We start from the raw sequence: 25,866 nt of genomic DNA on the forward strand, positions 1-25,866 counted from the left end.
CAGGCCCAACAGGCCCAACAGGCCCAACTGCAGGCCCAAGTGCAGGCCCAACAGGCCCAACTGCAGGCCCAACAGGCCCAGGTGCAGGCAAAGAAAGAACAGCTGGAAATAAAAACAGCTATCGCGGTCTCAGACACCAGGTTGAGTGCGTATGAAGATTATGAAGGCTCACGGGACGGTGGGAGTGAATACTGCCAGTCAATGTTGTCACATAGAGTTGGATCCAGGGCACCTTCAAGAGTTACAAGAGAGTCTGAAGGCAATCCCCTGGCATTACAGCATGGAAGAGTGGCCTCTCCACTAACAGGAGCACGTGATGCTACCCCAGACGTCAGACGGTCTAGACTAGACCCTGCTGATGACCACCAGAGGCCTGAAGACACAGGGAGAAGCCTATACCAAGTGATGCAATGTCAGAACGAAATTACAGAGATGCTTGTAAAACAACAGAATCTGTTTCGACTCCCTCAAAGAGACATACCAGTGTTCCAAGGTGACCCACTCAAGTATAAGCCCTTCATCAGATCCTTTGAACAAGCCATTGACTCCAAAACAGAGAGCAGCAGTGATAAGTTGTACTACCTGGGACAGTACACCAGTGGTAAACCACAAGACCTGGTCAGAAGCTGTGAACACATGAGACCGGACCGGGGATACATAGAAGCCAGGAAGTTGCTGCAGGAGCACTATGGTAACGAGCTGAAGATAGCCACTGCATATATTGAAAAGGCTACCAAGTGGCCACAGATCAGATCGGAGGACGGAGAGGCATTGAACGCACATGTTCTTTTCCTCATAGGATGTCGCAATACCATGGAGGATGTTGAATTCATGGAAGAGATGGACAATCCTACGACTATGAGAATCATCATCTCTAAGCTTCCTTACAGGATGAGAGAACAATGGAGAAGAACAGCCTTTGAGATAATGGAGAGATGGAAAAGTAGAGCCAGGTTTGCAGACTTAGTGAATTTCATAGACAAACAGGCTAAAATTGCTAGGGACCCATTGTTTGGAAACATCCAGGACGCCAGCCCGACCACCGATGGAAGAGTGAAAGCCAAGCCTGTTGAATCAAAGACTCTCAGGAAAGGTGGTTCCAGGGGAAGCAGCTTTGCAACTATCGTCACTCAGGCCGAGGAAGAAAGGCCCCAGAACTCATCTGCCAAAAAGAGCAGCACAGTGACGCCTGCTAATGCCTTTCAGAAGCCATGCTTATTCTGCCAGAAGAATCATACATTGGATTTCTGCAGCGACATCAAAGCACAGCCACATAAGGACAGAATCGAATTCCTGAAGTACAACGGCCTATGTTTTGGATGTCTCTCTCAGGGGCACCTGAGTAGAAACTGTAAGCAAAGAACAACATGCAGAGAGTGCACTCGGAAACATCCCAGTCTGCTGCATATCCATAAAGAAGAACAAGTCTCTAAGAAGAGTGAAGAAAACAATACCGACGAGAAGGTTGTTTCAAGTGCTCTGGTGTCGCTAGAACCAGAGACTTGTGGACTCACTGGGGCCGGTGACAGTGATTGTATTCTTGCCATCGTACCAGTAAAGATCAAGTCTAAGAGGAGCGAGAAGCTTGTGGAGACTTACGCCTTCATGGATCCAGGTAGTTCAGCAACGTTCTGCACAGAATCACTCATGCGACAGCTGAACGTTAGAGGCAGAAGAACAGAAATCCTATTACGCACCATGGGTCATGAGAAGTCAATGCAAAGTTATATCCTGTCAGACTTAGAAGTGTGTGGACTTGAAGAGAAGGACTTCATAGACCTGCCTAATGTTTTCACGCAGAGGGAGATTCCTGTTAGAATAGGGAACTTAGCCCTGCAGAAGGATGTGGATAGATGGCCTTACCTAGAAAAGGTGCGTCTCCCATACATTGAAGCAGAAATTGGCCTATTAATTGGAACCAATGCCTACAAAACTATGGAGCCATGGCAGGTGATAAACAGCAAGGATGACGGACCCTACGCCATCAGGACAGCCCTTGGATGGGTAGTCAATGGACCGGTAAGGAGAGATGATGGCAACAAGTCGAACAAGGAGGAACGACAAAATGTCACAGTTAATCGCATCTCTAACGCAAGCATTGAAGAGCTGTTGATACAGCAGTTCAACGCAGACTTTTCAGAACGCAGCTGTGAGGAAAAGACAGAGATGTCACAAGAAGACCATCAGTTCATGGATTTGATGACAAGGTCTACACAGTTCATTGATGGCCACTATCACATTGGTTTGCCACTGAGAAGACAGACCGCGAAGATGCCGAACAATCGCTGCATAGCAGAGCAACGCGCCATCAGTCTAAAGAGAAAGCTGAACAAGAACCCCGACTTTCACGAAGACTACAAAGGCTTCATGAGAAACATCATAGCGAAAGGCTATGCTGTAAAAGTGCCCGAGGAACAGTTGAACAGAGACGATGGAAGGGCCTGGTACATTCCTCATCACGGTGTGTATCACCCAAAGAAGAAAAAGATCCGTGTAGTGTTTGACTGCGCCGCCTCATTCAGAGGAACTTCACTGAATGACCAGCTGCTTCAAGGTCCTGATCTTACTAATACCCTCATTGGCGTCTTGACTAGGTTTAGACAAGAGCTCGTTGCCATGATGGCAGACATAGAATCAATGTTCTACCAAGTCAGAATCCCTGATGAAGATGCTGATCTTCTGCGTTTCCTTTGGTGGCCAGATGGCGACGTTAGTCAAGTGATGGTGGAATGTAGAATGGCCGTACACTTGTTCGGAGCCACATCATCTCCCAGCTGTGCAAGCTACGCTCTCAGAAAAACTGCAGAAGATGGCAAAGGCAAAGCACCATCAGAGTCTGTGGAGACAATCTTCAGAAACCTTTATGTCGATGACTGTCTGAAGTCCGTGTCAACAGAAGATGATGCCATCGCACTGTCAAGAGACCTTAGAACTCTGTGTTCGAATGGAGGATTCCATCTGACTAAGTGGATAAGCAACAGCAGAGCAGTTCTAGCTTCTATTCCAGAAAAGGAAAGAGCCACTGAAGTCAAAGATCTGGACCTGAGCCACGATGTCCTTCCTATCGAGAGAGCTCTTGGTGTACAATGGTGCATTGAGTCAGACACGTTCAACTTCAGGATAATGGTGAACGAAAGACCATCCACAAGACGAGGGATTCTCTCCGTGGTCAGTTGGTTGACAGATTTGCAACAACTTTCTAGCTTCAACGTTAGTAGATGCATCAAGCCCGTGAGTTTTGGAGTTACAAAGACGGCTCAACTACATCATTTCTCGGACGCCAGTGAGGACGGCTATGGCACGGCTACTTACCTCTTGCTGACAAATCAACAGGGCCAGAAACATTGTGCCTTCCTCATGGGGAAATCCAGGGTGGCTCCGCTGAAGCAGGTCACCATCCCGAGACTGGAGTTGACAGCAGCGGTTGTTGCAGTTAAAGTTGACCAGGCGATGCGGAAAGAGTTACAGCTCCCACTAGAAGAATCTGTCTTCTGGACAGATAGCACGACGGTGCTGAAGTATATAGAGAATGAGAAGATACGCTTCAAGACCTTCGTAGCAAACAGAATCTCATCCATTAGAGAAGCTACACAACCATCTCAATGGAGGTATGTAAACACCTCATTAAACCCAGCAGATCAAGCCTCACGGGGATTGAAGGCTGAAAACTTCATGAGGAGTGAAACTTGGATACAAGGCCCAAGTTATCTGCTGGAAACAGAGAGATCATGGCCAGAAAGACCAGATATGCCAAGTCAGATTGCTGAAGACGACGTCGAAGTCAAGAGATCAGTCACAGTAAATCTCATAACTACGAAAGAGAACTTTGACACAGTGAACAAGCTTGTTAACCATTTCTCAGGATGGCACCAGTTGAGGAAAGCAGTTGCATGGTTTCTAAGGTTGAAAGAGTTGCTGCTACACCTGAGCGGTAAGAGAAAAGAGTACCGAGCCACTATCAGTCAGTCTGAAAGTAATCCCGATAAGCAGAGAATGCTTCTACAGCAGTATATGCATCAGCACAAGACCACATTGGGTAAGAATTCATTGACCGTGGAGGATTTGGCCAAGGCTGAGATGGAGATAGTTTGCTTCAGTCAAAGACAAAGATACCCAGAAGAAATCGAAGCTTTACAGCGAAATACTCCAATCAAGAAGGGTAGTCATATCTACAAGCTGGACCCTACACTGCAAGATGGAGTACTGAGGGTGGGAGGGAGACTAAACAAATCTGCCATGCCAGAGGAGGCCAAGCATCCTGCTATCCTTTCTAAGGACCTCCGGGTCGCTACTCTCATTCTTCAGCATATACACCAGAGTATTGGACACAGTGGGAGGAACCACATGCTTGCGAAGCTAAGACAAAGATACTGGATTCCAGGAGCTAATTCTGTAATAAGAAAAATACTCTCTGAATGCATTGTTTGCAGACGGTTACACGCTAGAGCTGGGGAGCAGAAAATGGCAGACCTGCCTGAAGACCGTTTGTTACCAGACAAGCCCCCATTTACAAACGTAGGGGTGGACTATTTCGGGCCTTTCGAGGTAAAGCGAGGATGGAGCCTTGTCAAGAGATATGGTGTGCTTTTCACTTGTTTGACCATCAGAGCAGTTCATATTGAGGTGGCACACACGCTTGACACTGATTCCTGTATTAACGCCTTGCGGCGCTTTGTCTGTAGAAGAGGTCAGGTGTCCATTATGCGTTCTGATAATGGCACTAATTTCGTCGGAGCGGAGAGAGAACTACGGGAAGCTATTGAAGGTTGGAATCGGCTTAAAATACAGGAAGCCATGAGGCAAACAGGAATTAAGTGGATCTTCAATCCTCCGGCTGCATCCCACCATGGAGGTATCTGGGAAAGACAGATACACACCGTAAGAAAACTACTCAGTTCTGTACTGAAGCAGCAAGCGCTCGACGACGAGGGACTCCAAACCGTTCTGTGCGAGGTCGAAGCCATCATTAATGACTGACCGATAACTAAGACATCAGATGATCCCAATGACCTCGAAGCCCTGACTCCGAACCACCTGTTGTTGTTGAAAACACAGCCAGCCATGCCCCCGGGAGTCTTCAAAAAGGAAGATCCGTATGCCCGTCGGAAGTGGAGGCAAGTTCAGTATATGTCAGACCTTTTCTGGACCAGATGGACAAGAGAATACTTACCTCTGCTACAGGAGCATCAAAAATGGTCCAAAATAAAGAGGAACTTCATTGTCGGAGACATTGTCTTAATCGTGGATGATTCAGCCCCTAGAAATTCTTGGTTGATGGGAAAAATAATTAAGACCATGCCAGACTCCAGAGGCGTCGTTCGTCGCGTTTGTTTGCAAACCAAGACCAGTACCCTGGAAAGACCGATCACAAAGCTCTGCCTGCTACAAGAAGCAGCGTGAAAAGCTCCTGAACGAAAAAAGTGGACACTTATATTGTAAATATGTTGAACTCATTAGTTTATGACTCTTAATGTTTGAGTAATTGATACGCTTCATGTGCCTAGTCAATTAGGGGCCGGAATGTAAGAACCATAAAAGCTTAAGAAAATACTTTAAAATATTGGTTAAATAGCATAATACAGTTAATTTACCTGATTGACTTATTGTATTAAGAAACCCCCTATTTTCTTGCTCCAGTAGTATAGTCCGAGACACCCCCTTCATTCTTGCCACAATGGTACAGTCCCTAAGCCACACATGGTATGCAGCCATTTTACAGTTTAAACTCCACGTGGCTGAAGGAGGCAGAGGTTGTGAGGTTTGGAGCAATACAGTTTTTGACCGTGTTCGTTTATACGTGTTTGCTTTGTAATTCTGTTCGTAAAGTGTTATAGTAAACAGTTTAAAAGACAAAGCTACGTTTGGGAACGTTTTATTTCGACACGCGTCTACTCGTTGTTAAAAGCCCCACAGCTCAGTGGCTGCCTGTTTGGAAACTAAGAAGCGCCACTACAAAGGTGGTTAAAAAGGCATATGGAATACTTGCCTTCATTAGCCGAGGCATAGAATATGAGCAGGGAGGTTATGATGAAGCTGTACAAAATGCTGGTTAGGCCACAGCTGGAATACTGTGTGCAGTTCTGGTCACCATACTATAGGAGGGATGTGATTGCATTGGAGAGGGTGCAGAGGAGATTCACCAGGATGTTACCTGGGCTGGAGTGCTTGAGCTATGAAGAGAGACTGGATAGGCTGGGGTTGTTTTCCTTAGAGCAGAGAAGGCTGAGTGGGGACCTGATTGAAGTGTACAAAATTATGAGGGGCATAGATAGGGTAGATAGAAAGGAACTTTCCCCCTTAGTAGAGGGGTCAATAACCAGGGGGTATAGTTTAATGGTAAGGGGCAGGAGGTTTAGAGGGGATTTGAGGAAAAGCTTTTTCACCCAGAGGGTGGTTGGAATCTGGAACTCACTGCCTGAAAGGGTGGTAGAGGCAGGAACCCTCACAACATTCAAGAAGCATTTAGATGAGCACTTGAAACACCATAGCATACAAGGATACGGACCAAGTGCTGGAAAATGGGATTAGAATAGACTGGGCTTGATGGCCAGTGCAGACACGATGGGCTGAAGAGCCTCTTTATGTGTTGTATAACTCTATGGCTCTATGGGCTGGATTTTGATACTGGAGGCCTGTAGGAGGCGGGACTGCAACTTTTGGGTTTGTAGTCCCGCCTCCATTGAGTTGTGGCCAACCCACGCTATTTTCACTTGATTGACCTTGTTGAGCCAACCCAACGGGCTCAGTAGGCCAATTAATGGCCACCCGGCAACAGGTGATGTCACAGATTGACATTTCATCTGTCAAGAGCTTTTGACAGATGAAATATCAGCATTTGACAGCTCTTTGAAGCTGTCAAACACTGACAATCTGTACACTAAGTTAATTCCTTCCTCTCAGGCTGATTTAGAGATCTCTTCAGAACAGAAAGCTGAATGTTGCAACTTTTGACAGCTCGCGGCCATTCTGCTTTCTGTGCCGGTGAGATGAGGGACTCCTGAGACCTGAAGGAAGGAAGGCTGTAAAGGTAAGTAAAGGTAAGTAAAACTTATTTAAACACTTTACACACTTACCTCTGCACTCATGCACACATCACTCACCTGTACACCGGACATCTCGAACCCTCCAAGCCCTTCAGCCCGACGGTCCGCCTAGCTAACTTGGCATGGTTTGGAGCCATCGGGAATCCCACACTTCAGGGATAAAAATAGGGGTTAGGCTAAAAACTGCCTGTTAACTACTTGCTAACCGGCAGTTAATTGGCACTAATCCCCTTCCCCCTCGGGGAGGCAGGTTCTAGCACAGGTCGGGTATCCGCCTCCTTTGAAACTGGCATGAAGCCAGGTTGGGGGCGGGATGGGTTCGTGCCCCCGATTTCGCGATTTTAACCCCCCACACACCTCCAATCCCGCTTCAACGGCCCAATGAAAATCGAGCCCATGACTCTATAAAAGGTGATAGAGCACATGAATGCACTTAAAAAGATACATGTCTCTGCATCAAGTGGCCACATAGGATTTTCCTTTGTTACACTACAGCATGGGAAAACGTGCGGTGCCAGCACGGGGCGAGGTTAACTTGCATCCATAAAAGGATGGCAGGCAGCAGTTATTTTAGTGCTGCCTGCTGATTTAAAGGATCGGAGCACAGAACCTACCGTGCAAAGCACTGTTTCAGCCGGTGCGCCCAGCAGGAGGCCCAATGTAGCGTGGCCATAGCGCCCCTGGAGCGAGGCAGAGCTTTCTTAAAGCTAGTTGGTCATTTTAGAGAGCAGTCTCGAACCTTTAATGCTTGACTTCAGACACCCAAAAAAATGCAGCCTGCCTAGCCACTGGTTGACCAAGAAGAGGGAGAGGAGGAAGAAGAAGAAGAAACACCGTCACTTCATTTTAGACTCCCAACCACCAGCTCCTCGAGGTCGTCCTGCAGGGACATTTACAGTCTCCCCCACTGAAAGCCAGCAGCCTTCCACCAGCCATGCTGCAGCCACTGGGGTGGCACTGCGTGACATCAGTAGGATAGGCAAAGGCACACACAAGACAGACACTAAGGGGATGCACAAGGGTGATGAGTTGAATTCTTGATGTCATATTGGATGGATAGATGGATAAAGTTAGATTGGAATGTTTGCTTTGTGGTGGCTTTTATTTCAGCATCGTGGCCAAGAGGACACTGTGATGGTCAGTAACAGAGGGAAGGTAAGGTGAGGAACTAATGTTGAAAGGGGATTTGAGGTGGTGGTCACTTGTACTGCAGGTGGATGATTCAATCCCAGATATCCCGGCCAGAAAGAGGATGTTTGGGTTGCATCTTTCCTTCTGTTCCCTCCTCTTCTGCGTCTTCTTCTTCTGCTTCTTCCTCTTCTGCTTCTTCCTCTTCCCTGTGTGATTAGCTTGTTCCCTTTTGCTGCCTCTGTTTCATCTCCATGTGCCTCCCAGGACTGTGAGAAGTGGTCTTCTCAGAGGCAAAATACTCTGGATGCTGGAAATCTGAAATAAGAGCAGAAAATGCTGGAAATGCTCAGCAGGTCAGGCAGCATAGCAACCTGAGATGTGAATTCTGTTTCTCTCTCCATGGATGCTGCCTGACCTGCTGAATATTTCCAATATTTTCTGTCTTCTCAGAGGCCTTCCTTTACCATATAAAGCCTTGCAAGTGTCCAGTAGCACTCCCTGTACAATTTAACAACTTATTAAATGTATTGCACCAAGCCACTTAAATATTTTTTAACGTCCAAAATCTAAAATCCAAAATTACCTGAAAGATGTGTGTGTCTCTTTAAGAAGCACTGACAGCATCTCTGCAGGGCTGCTTCATGCACGTTTGTCTGTGCGTATTTAGGATAGGGCGTTATGGCATGCAAGAACATCCAAAATAGCAGTCATGGCGTGAAATCAGGCATTGCATGCCGATCTGCTTATTTAAATTTGAGAGGCCAGCGCTGTCAATGGTAGCACTATGGCCTTCACCATAATGGCAGCTGCTGTATCCTGCACTGAAAGCGGGTGGAAACGAGGCAGCTGCCATTTTTTCAACAAAACCAGCCTTAATGGCCAGCGCTACATCGGGGAATTTCTAGGCCGAGATTTATAGATAAGATATAACCTCAGTTTGGTCTTACGGGTGTTCTGTACCAGAATCCATAAAACAATGTCCTCTCTGGGTAACTACAAGACATGATATAATTTAAAACAATTGTAACATTCTGGCCAACAGCAGAGGCAGAGCTAGGGTGCAATTCCAGTAGGGGTGAGGCAGTTTGGGGCAGAACCTGGATCCACCACGTTTCCACCCCTCATCGCTTACCTTACAAGTTGTGTTGCTTACATGGGTGCTTCTGTCCATCCCCATTATGCTTATCCGGCACTTTGATGGCATGTCTACAGCCATTCCCAGGTTAATCCTGACGTCGATGACAAAGTTCAGCACCGCCTTCAGTGTGCCAGTGCAGCCTTCGGTCGCCTGAGGAAGAGAGTGTTTGAAGACCAGGACCGCAAACCCGGCACTAAGCTCATGGTCTACAGGGCAGCAGTGATACCTGCCCTGCTGTATGCCTCAGAGACATGGACCATGTATAGCAGGCACCTCAAAGCACTGGAGAGGTACCACCAACGCTGCCTCCGCAAGATCCTGCAAATCCATTGGCAGGATAGGCGCACCAACGCCAGTGTTCTTGCTCAGGCCAACATCCCCAGCATCGAAGCTCTGACCACGCTCAATCAGCTCTGATGGACGGGTCACATTGTCCGCATGCCCGATACGAGACTCCCAAAACAAGCGCTCTACTCGGAGCTCCGGCACGGCAAGAGAGCCCCAGGTGGGCAGAGGAAACGCTTCAAGGACACCCTCAAAGCCTCCTTGAAAAAGTGCAACATCCCCACCGACATCTGGGAATCCCTGGCCCAAGACTGCACAAAGTGGAGGAGAAGCATCCAGGAAGGCGCCGAACACCTCGAGTCTCTTCGCCGGGAGTAAGCGGAAACCAAGCGCAAGCAGCACAAGGAGCGCATGTCAACCCAAGCACCCCACCCACCCGCCCCTTCAACCACCATCTGCCCCACCTGTGACAGAGACTGTAGGTCCCGCATTGGACTAATCAGTCACCTGCAAGCTCATTTTTAATGTGGAAGCAAGTCATCCTCAGTTCCGAGGGACTGCCTAAGAAGAAGAATCCTGAGTGTAGATGTAGGTCTTATTCTGGTTCTTAACACTGGAAAGAAAGGTAATTGATGCCAGAAGGATTGATTATTTATAGCAAGTTTGGCCTCTGCTCTGTGATGGCAAATGCTTACGACAAATTTTCTTTGGCCCAGCTTGGACCTCAGGTGCCCCTTTTAAAGGGGCAGGTTGCTGCTCTGACTCCTGCCTCCTCAGTGGACGGGCTCCTCTGTTGTGTTGCTATCGGGTACCGGTGCCTGTTGTGTTGGTACCTTTCTACTTAGACACAATTTAGGACTCAGAACTTAGAGATTCAAACATGAAGTGCTTTATTGGAAGGAAAGGAAGTTCTGGGAAGTTCCGAACAAAGAGAGCTAAAACTTAACAGAGAACACCCAACCATTTATCTCCTGTGACAGCGCCACCACAGGTGGGAGGAGAACACACAATAGAACACACAATACATAACATTTCCTCCCCTCTTAAATGGAAGGTCCACATTATTCCTCAACAGGTAAGTTACTTTCAATGCACTCAACGAACCTAGGGTAGAGGCAGACTGCCTCAAACCCTGACTTTACCCTGGGGTTTATTCTGCCCCAGTCTTGTGGGTAAGTCATTAAGCCTACAGAGCCAAGCGTCTTGGAGGCCGCCGCTCTCTGACAGGATACCGGCGGTCATCGCTGGCTTCCACAGCAGTAGGCATTGACACAGGCCTGGATGGAGAAGGTGCCTGTGTCAGTTGAAAGTCAGGAGTTTGCACAGGTGGAACAGTCTCTTTGACTTCCTGTGTTGGAGAAGAGCACTGTGGCAAAGGATGCTGGTTTGCGGTATCATCCGGAAACAGTTCAGGCCAACCAGCCGTTGGAGCCTCTGTGGCTGTCTCTGCTCCTAGCAACAGTTGATCTGTGTGTCTTCTCCAGACGACGTCCTCAGCAGTCTCAACCGTGTGAGACACAGGGCCCGTCTGCGCGATCACCGTAGCAGGAACCCATTTCGGTCCAGTGTTGTAGTTTCGAGCTAGGACGTGCTCTCCCGGATGAAACCGTCTCTCCTTGGCTCTTTTCTCTCTCTTTTCAACTTGAGCTTGTTGTTGACAATGGACAACCTGTTCTGCCCTTGGAGGTTTGAGTAAGTCAAAACTTGTCCGCAACTGCCTCTTCATCATGAGCGAAGCGGGGGAAGTTTTGGTTGTGGCATGCGGCTCGTTCCTGCAGGACAACAGGAAGCTGTTCAGACGTTGGTGGATTGAGCCTTGACCTTATGATGCCTTCAAGGCGTGCTTCAAAGTTTGCACAAACCTTTCTGCCTGGCCGTTAGTTGAGGGATGATAGGGCGCAGACCTGATGTGTTGGACACCATTCACATGCAGGAAGGTTGCAAACTCCTGTGATACAAATTGTGGACCGTTGTCACTTATGAGTTGTTCTGGTGAGCCATAACGGCTGAACATCTCACCAAGTTTCTCAATTGTTTTCTCTGCCGTGGTAGACCTCATCACAGCGACCTCCGGCCACTTGCTACGAGCATCCACAACCACCATAAACATCTTCCCTTCGAAAGGACCGGTGAAGTCCACATGTACTCGCTGCCACACTTCTGCAGGCCAATCCCAGGGGTGTAGGGTTGCCAGCTGTGGAACATTCCGGACCCTTTGACATGGGGAACATGGTTTGGCTTTCTCCTCAATATTCCCATCAAGACCTGGCCACCAGAAGTAGCTTCTTGCCATTTCCTTCATCCGAACCATCCCACTGTGGCCTGTATGAAGTTGTTGCAGTATAGGTTCCCTCAGAGGTGGCGGAATGATGACACGGCATCCCCAAAGAAGACAACCTGCCTGGACGGAGAGCTCATTTCTTTTTGAAACGTAAGGTTTCAAACTAGGAGAATCTCCTATCGCTCTCCCTCGAATGACATCATCCATTACCTCAGACAGGCATCATCCATTACCTCAGACAGGACTGGATCGTTGCGGGTGTACCTTCACACCTGAACTGCAGTGACAGGTGCTCCCTCCACTTGTCTAAAGTAGAAGATGTCTATCTGACGAGGCTCTGGGGGAGTAACAGGCAAGGGTAGCCTCGAGAGACCGTCTGCGTTGCCGTGCAAGTCTGATTTGCGATATTTGATGTCGTATGTGTGTCCTGACAACAGTAAAGCCCACCTTTGCATCCTGCTTGCAGCGAGAGATGGAATTCCGGTGTGGGGCCCGAAGATTGAAGTCAATGGATGGTGGTCTGTCAGGAGTGTGAACCTTCTCCCAAACAGGTACTGATGAAATTTTCGAATTCTAAAAATGATTCCCAAGGCCTCGCGCTCGATCTGCGCACAGTTACTCTCGGCCTTGTTCAAGGTGCGTGATGCGAAGGCGATAGGTTTCTCTTCACCCGAAGGCATGATGTGGGATATGACTGCTCCCACACCATATGGTGATGCATCACATGCTAGCTGCACGGGTAGCTTTGGGTCGAAGTGTGTCAGGACCTCTGAATTCAGCAATGCTTTCTTTGCTTGGGCGAAAGCTTCGTTGCACAGTTCAGTCCATTTCCATGTTTTGCCTTGACATAGCAACTGATGTAACAGCTTCAGCAATGTTGCTAAGTCTGGAATAAACTTCCCATAGTAGTTAAGTAGCCCCAGAAATGAACGTAACTGGCTCACATTCTGGGGTGCTGGGGCCTCCACGATCACCTTGACCTTTGGCGGCGCCTTATGCAGGCCAGTAGCGTCAATCACATGCCCCAGGTACTCAACTGAAGACTGAAAGAATTCACATTTGTCTTTACGAACTCTGAGTCCGTACTCTTTCAGTCGTTGTAGTGTCGCATCCAAGTTCAGAAGATGATCCTCCTCATTTGTCCCAGTGACAAGGATGTCATCCAGGTAGCACTGGACTCCTGGCAGTCCACTCAAAATCTGATCCATTGCCCTTTGGAATAGAGCAGGGGCCGACGTAATTCCAAACGGAAGGCGGCAGTACCTGTATAGCCCCTTGTGTGTCACAATTGTCAGTAGCTCCTTTGATTTGTCATTGACATGCATTTGTAGATAAGTCTGGCATAAGTCTATTTTGCTGAACTTTTGCCCTCCGGCCAGGCCCGTAAAAAGATCATCAATGAGGGGAAGAGGGTACTGTTCCACAGACAGCACCGGGTTAATAGTCACTTTAAAATCCCCGCAGATTCGAACAGATCCATCCTTTTTCAGGACAGGAACAATGGGTGTGGCCCATTTGCTCACGCTCACAGGCTCCAGGACTCCATTCTCGACGAAGGCCTCCAAGTTAGCCTCAACTTTTGGCCTAATTGCATAGGGTACAGGTTGGGCTTTGTGAAACTTTGGCTTGCTGTCAGGTTTAATGTCCAGTCTCACACTGATCTTTTTCATGCTCCCAAGTTCCCCATTGAAGAGTTCTGCATGTTTGTTTAACACTGCAGTCAGATCTGACTCCCCTTTTGACATCATGCGGACTGCAGGCCAGTCCAGCGTGATTTTCTCTAGCCACGCACGTCCCAGTAGCGATGGGTAATTTCCCTTTACCACATATAGTGGCAGTTTTGCAGTCTGTCCGTTCAATTTAACTGTCACCTCAATGACGCCTCTCATGGCCACAGGTTCGCCGGTATACGTCTTTAGCACAATGTTTGTTGGCTGAAGGGTAAGATGCTTTAGCATTTTGTTGTAGACAGTGTCTGAAACAAGGGACACAGCCACGCCTGTGTCCACCTCCATCCGCACTGATTGTCCCTCCACCAGTGGTGACACCCAGTAGCCATTTGAACCACCTGCAACCGTCAGTATGTGCACCTCTTCCTCCTCAGAGGTGTCGCTCCCCTCTGTTTTGCTTGTTCCATCACACTGCACTGAATGAACACACTTTTTCCTCTCTTGTCCAAATACAGACATTTTGCTTCCATGCTTCCCAGCTCTGTCTGTTCTTTTTTTACCTCTACAGGCGCGTTCAATGTGACCCTTTTTGCCACAATTTCGGCATTCCAGCTCCGTACACCAGCAGTCATTAGCGTGATGGCCTGTTTTCCCACAACGGTAACATGTGCCGTTCCGCGCACCTTTAGGCTCAGACGACACCTTGTGAACTCTCCCTGTTGAACTCAACTGGTGAGCCTCCTTTTCCGCCATCTCCATGGAGACACTAACTTCAATGGCCTTTTCAAGAGTAAGGTTGTCCTCAGTAAGAAGGCGCTTCTGTGCGGCTGCATTTTGCAGACCACACACAAGTCTGTCTCTAATGGTGTCATTCAGCACCTCCTTGAACTGGCAGTGTTCCGACAACCTTTTTAAAGCAGTAATAAACATCGTCACTGATTCCCCCTCCTCTTGATTCCGTTTGTGAAATCTAAATCTCTCAGCAATAATCAGAGGTTTTGGTGAAAAATGTGCTCCAAGAATTTCCACTAGTTGCTTATATGTTTTAGTTCCTGGCTTATCTGGCTGCACGAGGCTGCGAAGTAAATTGAAAGTCTTCGGCCCGATTACACTCAAAAAGGTAGGCATGACCTTTTCATTTGCCACCGCATTCGCCAATACAAAATAGTCAAAACGTTCCGTATATGAGCTCCATTGCTCCACATTTTCATCAAAATCACCGATGTTTCCTAATATAGTAGCGCATCTCATGTTTCAAATTAAATTTTCTGTTTACTCACTGCACCCGTAACGTACGCAGATTCATCCGCTCCTCGTTGCCACTTGTTGTGTCGGTACCTTTCTACCGAGACACAATTTAGGACTCAGAACTCAGAGATTCAAACATGAAGTGCTTTATTGGAAGGAAAGGAAGTTCTGGGAAGTTCCGAACAAAGAGAGCTAAAACTTAACAGAGAACACCCAACCATTTATCTCCTGTGACAGCGCCACCACAGGTGGGAGGAGAACACACAATAGAACACACAATACATAACAGTGCCCACCCGGAAAATCCCAATGACCACGTTCCCAGGATTGGGATAGAGTCAACAGCATGATAAGGTGCACTGGAAATCGTGTCACACTGCACTTCCACCCCCTCTAAAGGGTCCTCGGAATTTCCACACTTTGGACACCATAAGCTTACATAGGATTACTTAGGGTATACGGCACAGAAACAGGCCATTCGGCCCAATCAGTCCACGCCAGCATTTATGCCCCACTCGAGCTTCATCCTGTTTTTCTTTCATCTAAATCTATCAGCATAACCCTCTATTCCCTTCTCCCTAATATGTTTGTCTAGCCTCCCTTAAATGCATCTATACTATTCACTTCAACCACTCCCTGTGGTAGCGAGTTCCACATTCTCACCACTCTTTGGGTAAAGAAGTTTCTTCTGAATTCCCTATTGGATTTCTTGGTGACTATTTTATATTGATGGCCTCTAGTTATGCTCTTCCCCACAAGTGGAAACATTCTCTCTGTATCCACTCTATCTAACCTGTGTTGCACCTCTTAGTGATTTGGGTATTTGTACTCCTAGATCCCTTTGTTCCTCTACCCCACCTAGACTCGCACCCTCCAAGTAATAAGTGGCCTCCCTATTCTTCCTACCAAAATGTAATACCTCACATTTATCTGTGTTGAACTTCATTTTGCCAATTATATGCCCATCCTGCAAGTTTATTGATGTCCTCCTGTAATTTGTTGCAGTCCTCCTCAGTATTGACTATCCCCTCCCCCCCAAAATTTGGTGTCATTCGCAAATTTAGAAATTGTGTTTTTGATTCCAAAGTCTATATCATTAATATAAATTGTGAACAACAGTGGTCCCAGCAATGATCCTTGTGGAACACCACTACCCACCTTCTGCCACTGTGAACAGCTACTACCCCTACTCTCTGCTTTCTGTCCTGAAGCCAGCTAACTATCCATTCTGCTACTTGTCCCCTGACTCCGCATTCCTGACCTTATTCATTAGTCTATTATGGGGTACCTTATCAAAGGCCTTTTGAAAATCTAGATAAATTACTTCTACTGCATTAGCCTTGTCTAAAGAACTTCAATAAAAACAGCAAGTGCACGTGGTGCTTGTACATTGTTGCTGTCAAAAATCTGCCATATTACAAACCCTCTTTTTCCCTCCATCTTCATGTTTCTTTCATACTAAAAGCAGTGGCTTATGCTGGGGATCCCTGTCCACCAGAAGCCCTCCCGTACCTCAGCCAAATGGGCATTCTTTATGCGTGTGAGTGGAAAGCGATGAAGCTATCATGGGGTTCATCATAGTTTAGCCTAATCCTGTCGTCAACTGATGCCCAGACATATGGGGGTAGATTTCCATCTTCACCGCCTGCCAGAGTGGACAGCCTGTCCACCGCATAACTGGCAGCTTCTGGTTCCACAGTATTTATGCTGCCTGCAATCACACGCCTTCCGCTGTCCACCCCCACACCCCTATTCACCCCCCTCCCTCCCCTCCCCTCCTCTACCTCCCCCTTACTCCCCTCCCTCCTCCACCTCCCCTTCCTCCCCTCCCTCCCCACCCTCCTCCTCCCCCTCATTCACCTCCCTCCTCCCCTCCCCCTTCCACTCCCTCCCTCCCTCCTCCCCTCCCCCTCCCTCCTCCCCCTCCATTCCCACCACCTCCCCCTCCATTCCCCTCCCCTCCCTCCCCACCCCCCTCCCTTCCCCACCCCCTCCCTCCTCCCTCTCCCTCCCCACCACCTCCCCCCCACTCTACCACCCCCTCCATCCCCCTCTCCTCCTTCCACCAGCCCCCTCCCTCCCACTCTAACTCCCCTTCCAACCCAACTCCCCTCCCTCCCCATCCCACTCCCACCCTCCCCCCTCCATCCTCCCCTCTCCCTCCCCTCCTCCCCTCCCTCCTCCCCTCCCTCCCCACCACCTCCCCCCCACTCTACCTCCCCCTCCATCCCCCCTCCACTCCCTCCCCGCTCCCCCTCCTCCCCACCCCCACCCCCTCCTTCCCAACATCCCAACCCCTCCCTCCCCTCCCACTCCTTCCTGCCCACCTCCCTCCCCCAACCAACACCCCCAACCCTACCCCTCCGCCCCACACCCTACTCTCCCTCTCCACTCTCCCCTCCCTCCCCTTTCCCACCCCACCTCTCTCCCAACCAACACCACCAACCCTATCCTCCTCACTACACCCCTACTCTCCCACCCCTCCCTCCCCTCCCTCCCCACCCCACCCTCCCCTCCCTCCTCCCCCTCTCCCTCCCCTCCTCCCTCCCCCTCCCTGCCCACCTCCTCCCCTCCCTCTCCCTCCCCACCACCTCCCCCACTCTACCTCCCCCTCCATCCCCCCTCCACTCCCTCCCCGCTCCCTCTCCCTCCCACCCCCACCCCCTCCTTCCCAACCTCCCGACCCCCTCCCTCCCCTCCCCTCCCACTCCCTTCCTGCCCCACCTCCCTCCCCCAACCAACATCCCCAATCCTACCCGTCTGCCCCACACCCTACTCTCCTCTCCACTCTCCCCTCCCTCCCCTTTCCCACCCCACCTCCCTCCCCAACCACACCACCAACCCTACCCCTCCTCACTACACCCCTACTCTCCCTCCCCTCCCTCTCCACCCCTCCCTCCCTCGCCACCCCTCCCTCCCTTCCTCCTCTCCCTCCCCTCCCTCTCCACCCCTCCCTCCCTCCCTCTCCACCCCTCCCTCCCTTCCTCCCCTCCTCCCTCTCCACCCTCCCTCCCTCTCCACCCCTCCCTCCCCTCCCTCTCCACCCCTCCCTCCCTACCTCCCCTCCCTCTCTCCACCCCTCCCTCCCCTCCTCCTCCCTCCTCTCCTCCCTTCCCCTTCCTGCCCCACCTCCCTTCCCCAACCAACACCCCCAACCGTACCCCTCCACCCCACACCCCTACTCTCCCCTCCTTCCCCTTTCCTGCCCCACCTCCTTCCCCTAACCAACACCCCCAAGCCTACTCCTCCTCTCCACACCCCTACTCTCCCACCCCTCCCTCCCCTCCTCCTACCTCCTCTCCCTCCCCTCCCTCTGCATCGCTCCCTCCCCTCCTCCCTCCCCTACCTCATCTCCCTTCCCTCTCCTCCCCTCCCTACCCTTGCCACCCCTCCCTCTCCACCCTCCCCCTCACCCTCCACCACCTCACCTTCCCCCTCCCCATATTAAATTTCACAAACCAAGATAAGCGACATGGATTTTGTGGTATGAATATTGTCACCTACTCATTAAAAATAGAAACAGTTTGTCTTGTCTGTTTTATTTTCAAGATTACATAGAAAAAGAGGGACTTTGTAAAGCAGGTGCGCACAGCTTCAACTGTCCGATTCCGTGTGAAGATACCAAGTACTCCACCATTGTCTCTTACTCCACTTTTCCAAGTCACAGAGGGTTGCAGTTTCTGTCTGACAAATTTAAGAAAAGCAAACAGTACATCAGGTGAGTAATGTTGCCTATGGCAATCAGATTAAAGTTACAGATGTTTGTATTTGTAGGAGGGAGTTTCGTGAGACCCCTGTGCCGCTCGTACTGTCTGACACACAGTAGGTGTGCCTATCAGAATATTGCAGGTGTACTGCCTGAGATCTTGCAACCATTGGGAAAATTTAACCCATGGCCTACCTATCTTTTGGCTTGAAATACAGAAAGACAAGCAAAACTTGCATTTATATAGCATCATTCATGACCTCAGGACATCCCAAAGCACTTCACAACCATTTTTGGAGTGTAGTCACTCTTGTAATGTAGGAAACGCAGCAGCCAATTTGCAAGCTCCCACAAACAGCAATGTGATAATGACCAGATAATCTATTTTTGTTATGTTGATTGGGGGATAACTATTGGATAGGATACCAGAGATAACTCCCCTGCTCTACTTCCAAATAGTGCCATGGGATCTTTTACGTCCACCTGAGAGACGGGGCCTTGGTTTAACGTCTCATCAGTTTGACCCAGTAATGGGGAAGCTTTTAAAAACAGTAATCAGGGACAAAATTAACAGTCACTTGGATAGGTGTGGACTAATTAAGGAAAGCCAGCACAGATTTGTTAAAGGCAAATCGTGTTTATCCAACTTTATTGAGTTCTTTGATGAGGTAACAGAGAGGGTTGATGAGGATAATGCGGTTGACATAATGTACATAGATTTCCAAAAGGTGTTTGACAAAGTGCCACATAATAGGTTTGCCAGCAAAGTTGAAGCCCATGGAATAAAAGGGACAGTGGCAGCATGGATACGAAATTGGCTAAGTGATAGGAAACAGAGAGTAGTGGGGAATGGTTGTTTCTCGGACTGGAGGAAGGTATACAGTGATGTTTCCCAGGGGTCAGTACTAGGACTACTGCTTTTCTTGATATATATTAATGACTTGGACGTGGGTTTACAGGGCACAATTTCAAAATTTGCAGATGACACAAATCTTGGAGAAGAGTGATAGACATCAGGAAGACAGATACAGGCTGGTGAAATGGGCGGTCACGTGGCAGATGAAATTTAACACAGAAAAGTGTGAAGTGATACATTTTGGTAGAAAGAATGAGGAGAGGATAAATAAACTGGTACAATCCTGAAGAGGGTGCATGAACAGAGACTTGTGGGTATGTGTGCACAAATTGTTGAAGGTGGCAGGGCAGGTTGAGAAAGCAGTTAAAAAGGCTTACGGGATCCTGGGCTTCATAAATAGAGGCATAGAGTATAAAAGTGTGGAAATTATGATGAACCTGTATAAAACACTGGGTCGGCCCCAACTGAAGTACTGTGTCCAATTCTGGGCACCATACTTTAAGAAGGATGTGAAGGCCTTAGAGAAGGTGCAGAAAAGATTTACGAGAATGATTCCAGGAATGAGGGACTTCAGTTACATTGATAGACTGGAGAAGCTGGGATTGTTCTCCTTGGAGCAGAGAAGATTGAGAAGAGATTTGATAGTGGTGTTCAAAATTGTCCATGTCCTCTTGAAATCTATTATTATCTTCCTCACTGTTTACTACACTTCCAAGTTTCGTGTCATTGGGAAATTTTGAAATTGTGCCCTACACCCCAAAGTCCAAATCATTAATGTATTAATTTATATCAAAAACAGCAGTGGTCCTAGTATTGAACCCTGAGGAACACCACTGTATACCTTCCTCCATCCGAAAAACATCCATTCACCATAACTCTCTGTTTTCTATCCCTTAGCCAATTTTCTATATATACTGCTACTGCCACTTTTATCCCATGGGCTTCAATTTTGCTAACAAGCCTATTAAGTGGTACTTTAGCAAACGCCTTTTGAAAGTCCATATACACAACATTAACTGCACTGCCCTCATCCACACTCTCGTTACCTCATCAAAAAACTCAATCAAGTTAGTGAAACATGTTTTGTCCTTAACAATCAATGCTGGCTCACCTTTATTGGTCCGTACTTGTCCAGGTGGCTGTTAATTTTCTCCTGGATTATTGTTTCGAAAAGCCTCCCCACCAACAATGTTAAACTGACTGGCCTGTAATTGGTAGGTTTATCCTTCTCCCTTTTTTTTGAACAAGAGTGTAACATTTGCAAAGCTCCATTCCTCTGGTATCTAAGGAGAACTGGAAGATTGTGGCCAGCACCTCTGCAATTTCTAGCCTTACTTCCCTCAGCAACCTAGGATGCACCCCATCCAGACCGGGTGAATTATCTACTTTAAGTACTGCCAACCTTTCTAGTTCCTCCTTTTTATCTATTTTTATCTTATCCAGTCTTATCCCAACAACCTCCTTATTTATTGTAGCTTTGGCAAAGTCCCCTTCCTTGGTAAACACCAATGCAAAGTACTCAAAGTATCTCAGCCATGCCTTCTGCCTCCACCAATAGATCTCTAATGGAAGAAGAAGGCTTGGCTATGGAAGACATTTGCTCCATTAGCAATCCTAGCAGCCAGCTAAAAAGCAGCTTTACTGAAGGAAAATATGGGAAAAGGTCACCTGCCTACCTTCTTGGCAGGTCCTGCCAGATCTTTGTGGGAGGAAAGGGGAAAAAATCTGTGGCAACATTCCACTAATAAACTAATGCTTGATAATGATGCTTAGATTAATACTGCTTTGCTGCTTTTTTTGTGCTCATCAAGCCAAGGGATGTTTATGCTGAGGAATTGAACATTTTCCCATTTCAGGCACTCAGTGTTAGCACCAGGTACTTCCAGGTTGGTGTACATCAGCTAACCACAGAGTAAAGTTTCCCCTATTCTAGATCAGCAAAGTGTTCTAACTGCAATCTTGGAAAAGTGCTCCCGACTGTAGTAGTGTAGCATTTCTATTTCACATATCAGCCATCCTGTAGTCTATTTGAACACAATTATGAAATAGCTGCAAATTAGGGGTAGTTCTGAGCTGTAGAACTGGGTTGAGAATATTTAATCTTGTTTTATGTAGAATCATTGTGGGCAGCAAATGGAGGATACTTTTTTTCTGATCAATCTGATCTGGATTTCAACCCAGGTCCCAGAGATCAGCATGTGTATCCATTGCACCACCCAATCTCCGATGGGCTAATCCTTTTGTCATGAAGTATGAAAAATCATTTGCTATTTCTGTCCTGTGCTGAGTTAGTCAGTCAATCTCACCTGGGGTGGCAATGGGAGTGGGGCTATAAATGGCCTTTATGTTACTAGACTAGGAGGGGGAAAGTGATTATTATGTGATCCCTTACATAAAACTACAATTTAAAAATGTGATGGAGCAATCTAAATGAGAATAGTTGTTCTTTTCTAGTTGACACATATTTAGTGCACAGTGAGGCAAAATGCACAGTATTTTCTCTTAATTTGGGTTAAAATCAGGCCGTGTGATATTAGTAACTAACATTTTTACACTTTCTGATGAAATTCCTCTGTCCACTATTTTAGCAAAACCTGTTTAATAAAAGGGTTTACACCTTTGTTAAAATAGCAGACAAAGGAATTTAATTTGAATGTGTTAGCATGCCCATTCCTAATGTCACAGAGCATGAGTTTCATCAAGGCTCAGTGGGTAACACTTTTGTCTACTGAGTCAGAGAGTCAGAGGTTGTAGGTTCAAATCCCACTCCAGTGACTTGAGCACAAAAGTCTCGTCTGACAATGCAGTGCAGTGCACTGTTGGAGGTGCTGTCTTTCAGATCATAGAATCAAAGAATGGTTACAGCATGGAAGAAGGTTGTCGGGATAAGATAAAAAGGAGGAACTAGAAAGGTTAGCAGTACTTAAAGTAGATAATTCACCCGGTCTGGATGGGGTGCATCCTAGGTTGCTGAGGCAAGTAAGGCTAGAAATTGCAGAGGTGCTGGCCACAATCTTCCAGTTCTCTTTAGATGCCAGAGGAATGGAGCTTTGAAATTTGTTCAAAAAAGGGGAGAAGGATAAACCTACCAATTACAGGCCAGTCAGTTTAACATTGTTGGTGGGGAGGCTTTTCGAAACAATAATCCGGGAGAAAATTAACAGCCACCTGGACAAGTATAAAGGTGAGCCAGCATGGATTGTTAAGGACAAAACATGTTTCACTAACTTGATTGAGTTTTTTGATGAGGTAACGAGAGTGTGGATGAGGGCAGTGCAGTTAATGTTGTGTATATGGACTTTCAAAAGGTGTTTGCTAAAGTACCACTTAATAGGCTTGTTAGCAAAATTGAAGCCCATGGGATAAAAGTGGCAGTAGCAGTATATATAGAAAATTGGCTAAGGGATAGAAAACAGAGAGTTATGGTGAATGGATGTTTTTCGGATGGAGGAAGGTATACAGTGGTGTTCCTCAGGGTTCAATACTAGGACCACTGCTGTTTTTGATATAAATTAATACATTAATGACTTGGACTTTGGGGTGTAGGGCACAATTTCAAAATTTCCCAATGACACGAAACTTGGAAGTGTAGTAAACAGTGAGGAAGATAATAATAGATTTCAAGAGGACATAGACAGGTTGCTGGAATGGGCAGACACATGGCAACTGAAGTTCAATGCAAAAATGTGTGAGGTGATACTTTTGGTAGAAAATATGAGGAGAGACAATACAAGCTAAATGGAACAATTTTAAAGGGGATGGAAGAACAGAGACCTAGGGTTTTTGTGCACAAATCTTTGAAGGTGGCAGGACAGGTTAACAAGGCAGTTAATAAAGCATATGGGATCCAGGGCTTTAGAAATAGAAGCATAGAGTACAAAAGCCAAGAAAGTTTGCTAAACCTATAAAACACTAGTTTGGCCACAGCTGGAGTATTGTGTCCAATTTTGGGCTTCGGAAGAGGGTACAGAAGAGATTTACTAGAATGGTCTCAGGGATGAGGAATTGCCGTTATATGGATAGACTGGAGAAGCTGGATTTGTTCTCTTTAGAGCAGAGAAGGCTAAAATCATGAAAGGTTTAGAAGGGTAAATAAAGATAAACTATTTCCAATGGCTGAAGGGTTGCTAACCAGAGGACACAGACTTTTTGTATTTCGTTTATGGGATGTGGGCATCACTGGCAAGGCCAGCATTTATTGCCCATCTCTAGTTGCCCTCGAGAAGGTGGTGGTGAGCCATCTTCTTGAACTGCTGCAGTCCGTGTGGTGAAGGTACTCCCACAGTGCTGTTAGAGAGGGAGTTCCAGGTTTTTGACCCAGCAACGATGAAGGATCGGCGATATATTTCTAAGTCAGGATGGTGTGTGACTTGGAGGGGAACTTGGAGGTGGTGGTTTTCCCATGCGCCTGCTGCCCTTGTCTAGGTGGAAGAGGTCGCGGGTTTGGAAGGTGCTGCCAGAGAAGCCTTGGCGAGTTGCTGCAGTGCATCTTGTAGATGGTACACACGGCAGCCACGGTAAGCTGGTGGTGGAGGGAGTGAATGTTTAACGTGGTCGATGGGGTGCAAATCAAGCGGGCTGCTTTGTCCTGGGTGGTGTCGAGTTTCTTGAGTGTTGTTGGAGCTGCACTCATCCAGGCAAGTGGAGAGTATTCCATCACACTCCTTACTTGCGCCTTGTAGATGGTGGAAAGGCTTTGGGGAGTCAAAAGGTGAGACACTCGGTGCAGAATACCTAGCCTCTGACCTGCTCTTGTTGCCACAGTATTTATGTGGCTGGTCCAGTTAAGTTTCTGGTCAATGGTGACCCCCAGGGTGTTGATAGTGGGGGATTCGGCGATGGTAATACCGTTGAATGTCAAGGGGAGGTGGTTAGGCTCTCGCTTGTTGGAGATAGTCATTGCCTGTCACTTCTGTGGCACGAATGGCATAGTGGTTAGCACTGTTGCCTCACAGCGCCAGGGACCCGGGTTCAAATCCGGCCTCGGGTGACTGTCTGTGTGGAGTTTGCACATTCTCCCCGTGTTTGCGTGGGTTTCCTCCGAGTGCTCCGGTTTCCTCCCACAGTCCAAAGATGTGCGGGTTAGGTTGATTGGCCATGATAAAAAAATTGACCCTTAGTGTTAGGGGGGATTAAATACATGGGGTTACGGGGTTACGGGGATAGGGCTTGGGTGGGATGGCTGTCGGTGTAGGGACCGGGTGCTAGGGTTTGGATGATCAGCCATGATCTCATTGAATGGCGGAGCAGGCTCGAAGGGCCGAATGGCCTACTCCTGCTCCTATCTTCTATGTTTCTATGCCACTTATCAGCCCAAGCCTGAACATCATCCAGGTCTTGTTGCATGCGGCATGGACTGCTTCATTATCTGAGGAGTTGTGAATGGTGCTGAATACTGTGCAGTCATCAGCGAACATCCCCATTTCTGACCTTATGTTGGAGGGAAGTTCATTGATGAAGCAGCTGAAGATGGTTGGGCCTAGGGCACTGCCCTGAGGAACTCCTGTCGCGATGTCCTGGGGCTGTGATGATTGACCTTCAACTACCACAACCATCTTCCTTTGTGCTAGGTATGACTCCAGCCAGTGGAGCGTTTTCCCCCCCGATTCCCATTGACTTCAGTTTTACTAGGGCTTCTTGATGCCATACTCGGTCAAATGCTGTCTTGATGTCAAGGGCAGTCACTCTCACCTCACCTCTGGGATTCAGCTCCTTTGCCCATGTTTGGACCAAGGCTGTAATGAGGTCGGGAGCCGAGTGGTCTTGGCGGAACACAAACTGGGCATCAGTGAGCAGGTTATTGGTGAGCAAGTGCTGCTTGATAGCACTGTCGATGACGCCTTCCATCACTTTGTTGATGATTAAGAGTAGACTGATGGGGCGGTAATTGGCCGGGTTGGATTTGCCCTGCTTTTTGTGGACAGGACATACCTGGGCAGTTTTCCACATTGTCGGATAGATGCCATTGTTGTAGCTGTACTGGAACAGCTTGGCTAGATGCGCGGCTAGTTCTGGAGCACAAGTCTTCAGCACGATAGCCGGGATGTTGTCGGGGCCCATAGCCTTTGCTGTATCCAGTGCACCCAGCCGTTTCTTGATATCACGTGGAGTGAATCGAATTGGCTGAAGACTGGCTTCTGTGATGGTGGGGACCTCTGGAGGAGGCCGATATGGATCATCCACTCTGCACTTCTGGCTGAAGATGGTTGCAAACACTTCAGCCTTGTCTTTTGCACTCACTTGCTGGGCTCCACCATCATTGAGGATGGGGATATTCATGGAGCCTCTTCCTCCCGTTAGTTGTTTAATGGCCCAGCACCATTCACGACTGGATGTGGCAGGATTGCAGAGCTTTGACCTGATCTGTTGATTGTGGGGTCGCTTATCCCTGTCTATAGCATGCTGCTTCCGCTTTTTAGCATGCATGTAGTCCTGTGTTGCAGCTTCCCCAGGCTGGCACCTGGTTTTTAGGTACGCCTGGTGCTGCTCCTGGCATGCTCTTCGACAC

General features: G+C 48.0%; 1 protein-coding gene across 1 annotated transcript in view; it reads left to right on the forward strand.

Annotated features, from left to right (window-relative positions):
* The window catches only part of LOC147122751 (bile acid-sensitive ion channel-like), a 452,148-nt gene that overhangs the window by 180,434 nt on the left and 245,848 nt on the right, over nucleotides 1–25,866 (forward strand). The window contains exon 7 of the mRNA XM_086005364.1: nucleotides 18,346–18,514. Coding sequence (XP_085861490.1) covers nucleotides 18,346–18,514 — 169 coding nt within the window. The remainder of the gene's footprint in view (nucleotides 1–18,345; nucleotides 18,515–25,866) is intronic.

The sequence above is a fragment of the Somniosus microcephalus genome, chromosome 2 (genome assembly GCF_052327205.1).
Source record: "Somniosus microcephalus isolate GS21.2 chromosome 2, FLI_Smic_1.0, whole genome shotgun sequence".
NCBI lineage: Eukaryota > Metazoa > Chordata > Chondrichthyes > Squaliformes > Somniosidae > Somniosus > Somniosus microcephalus.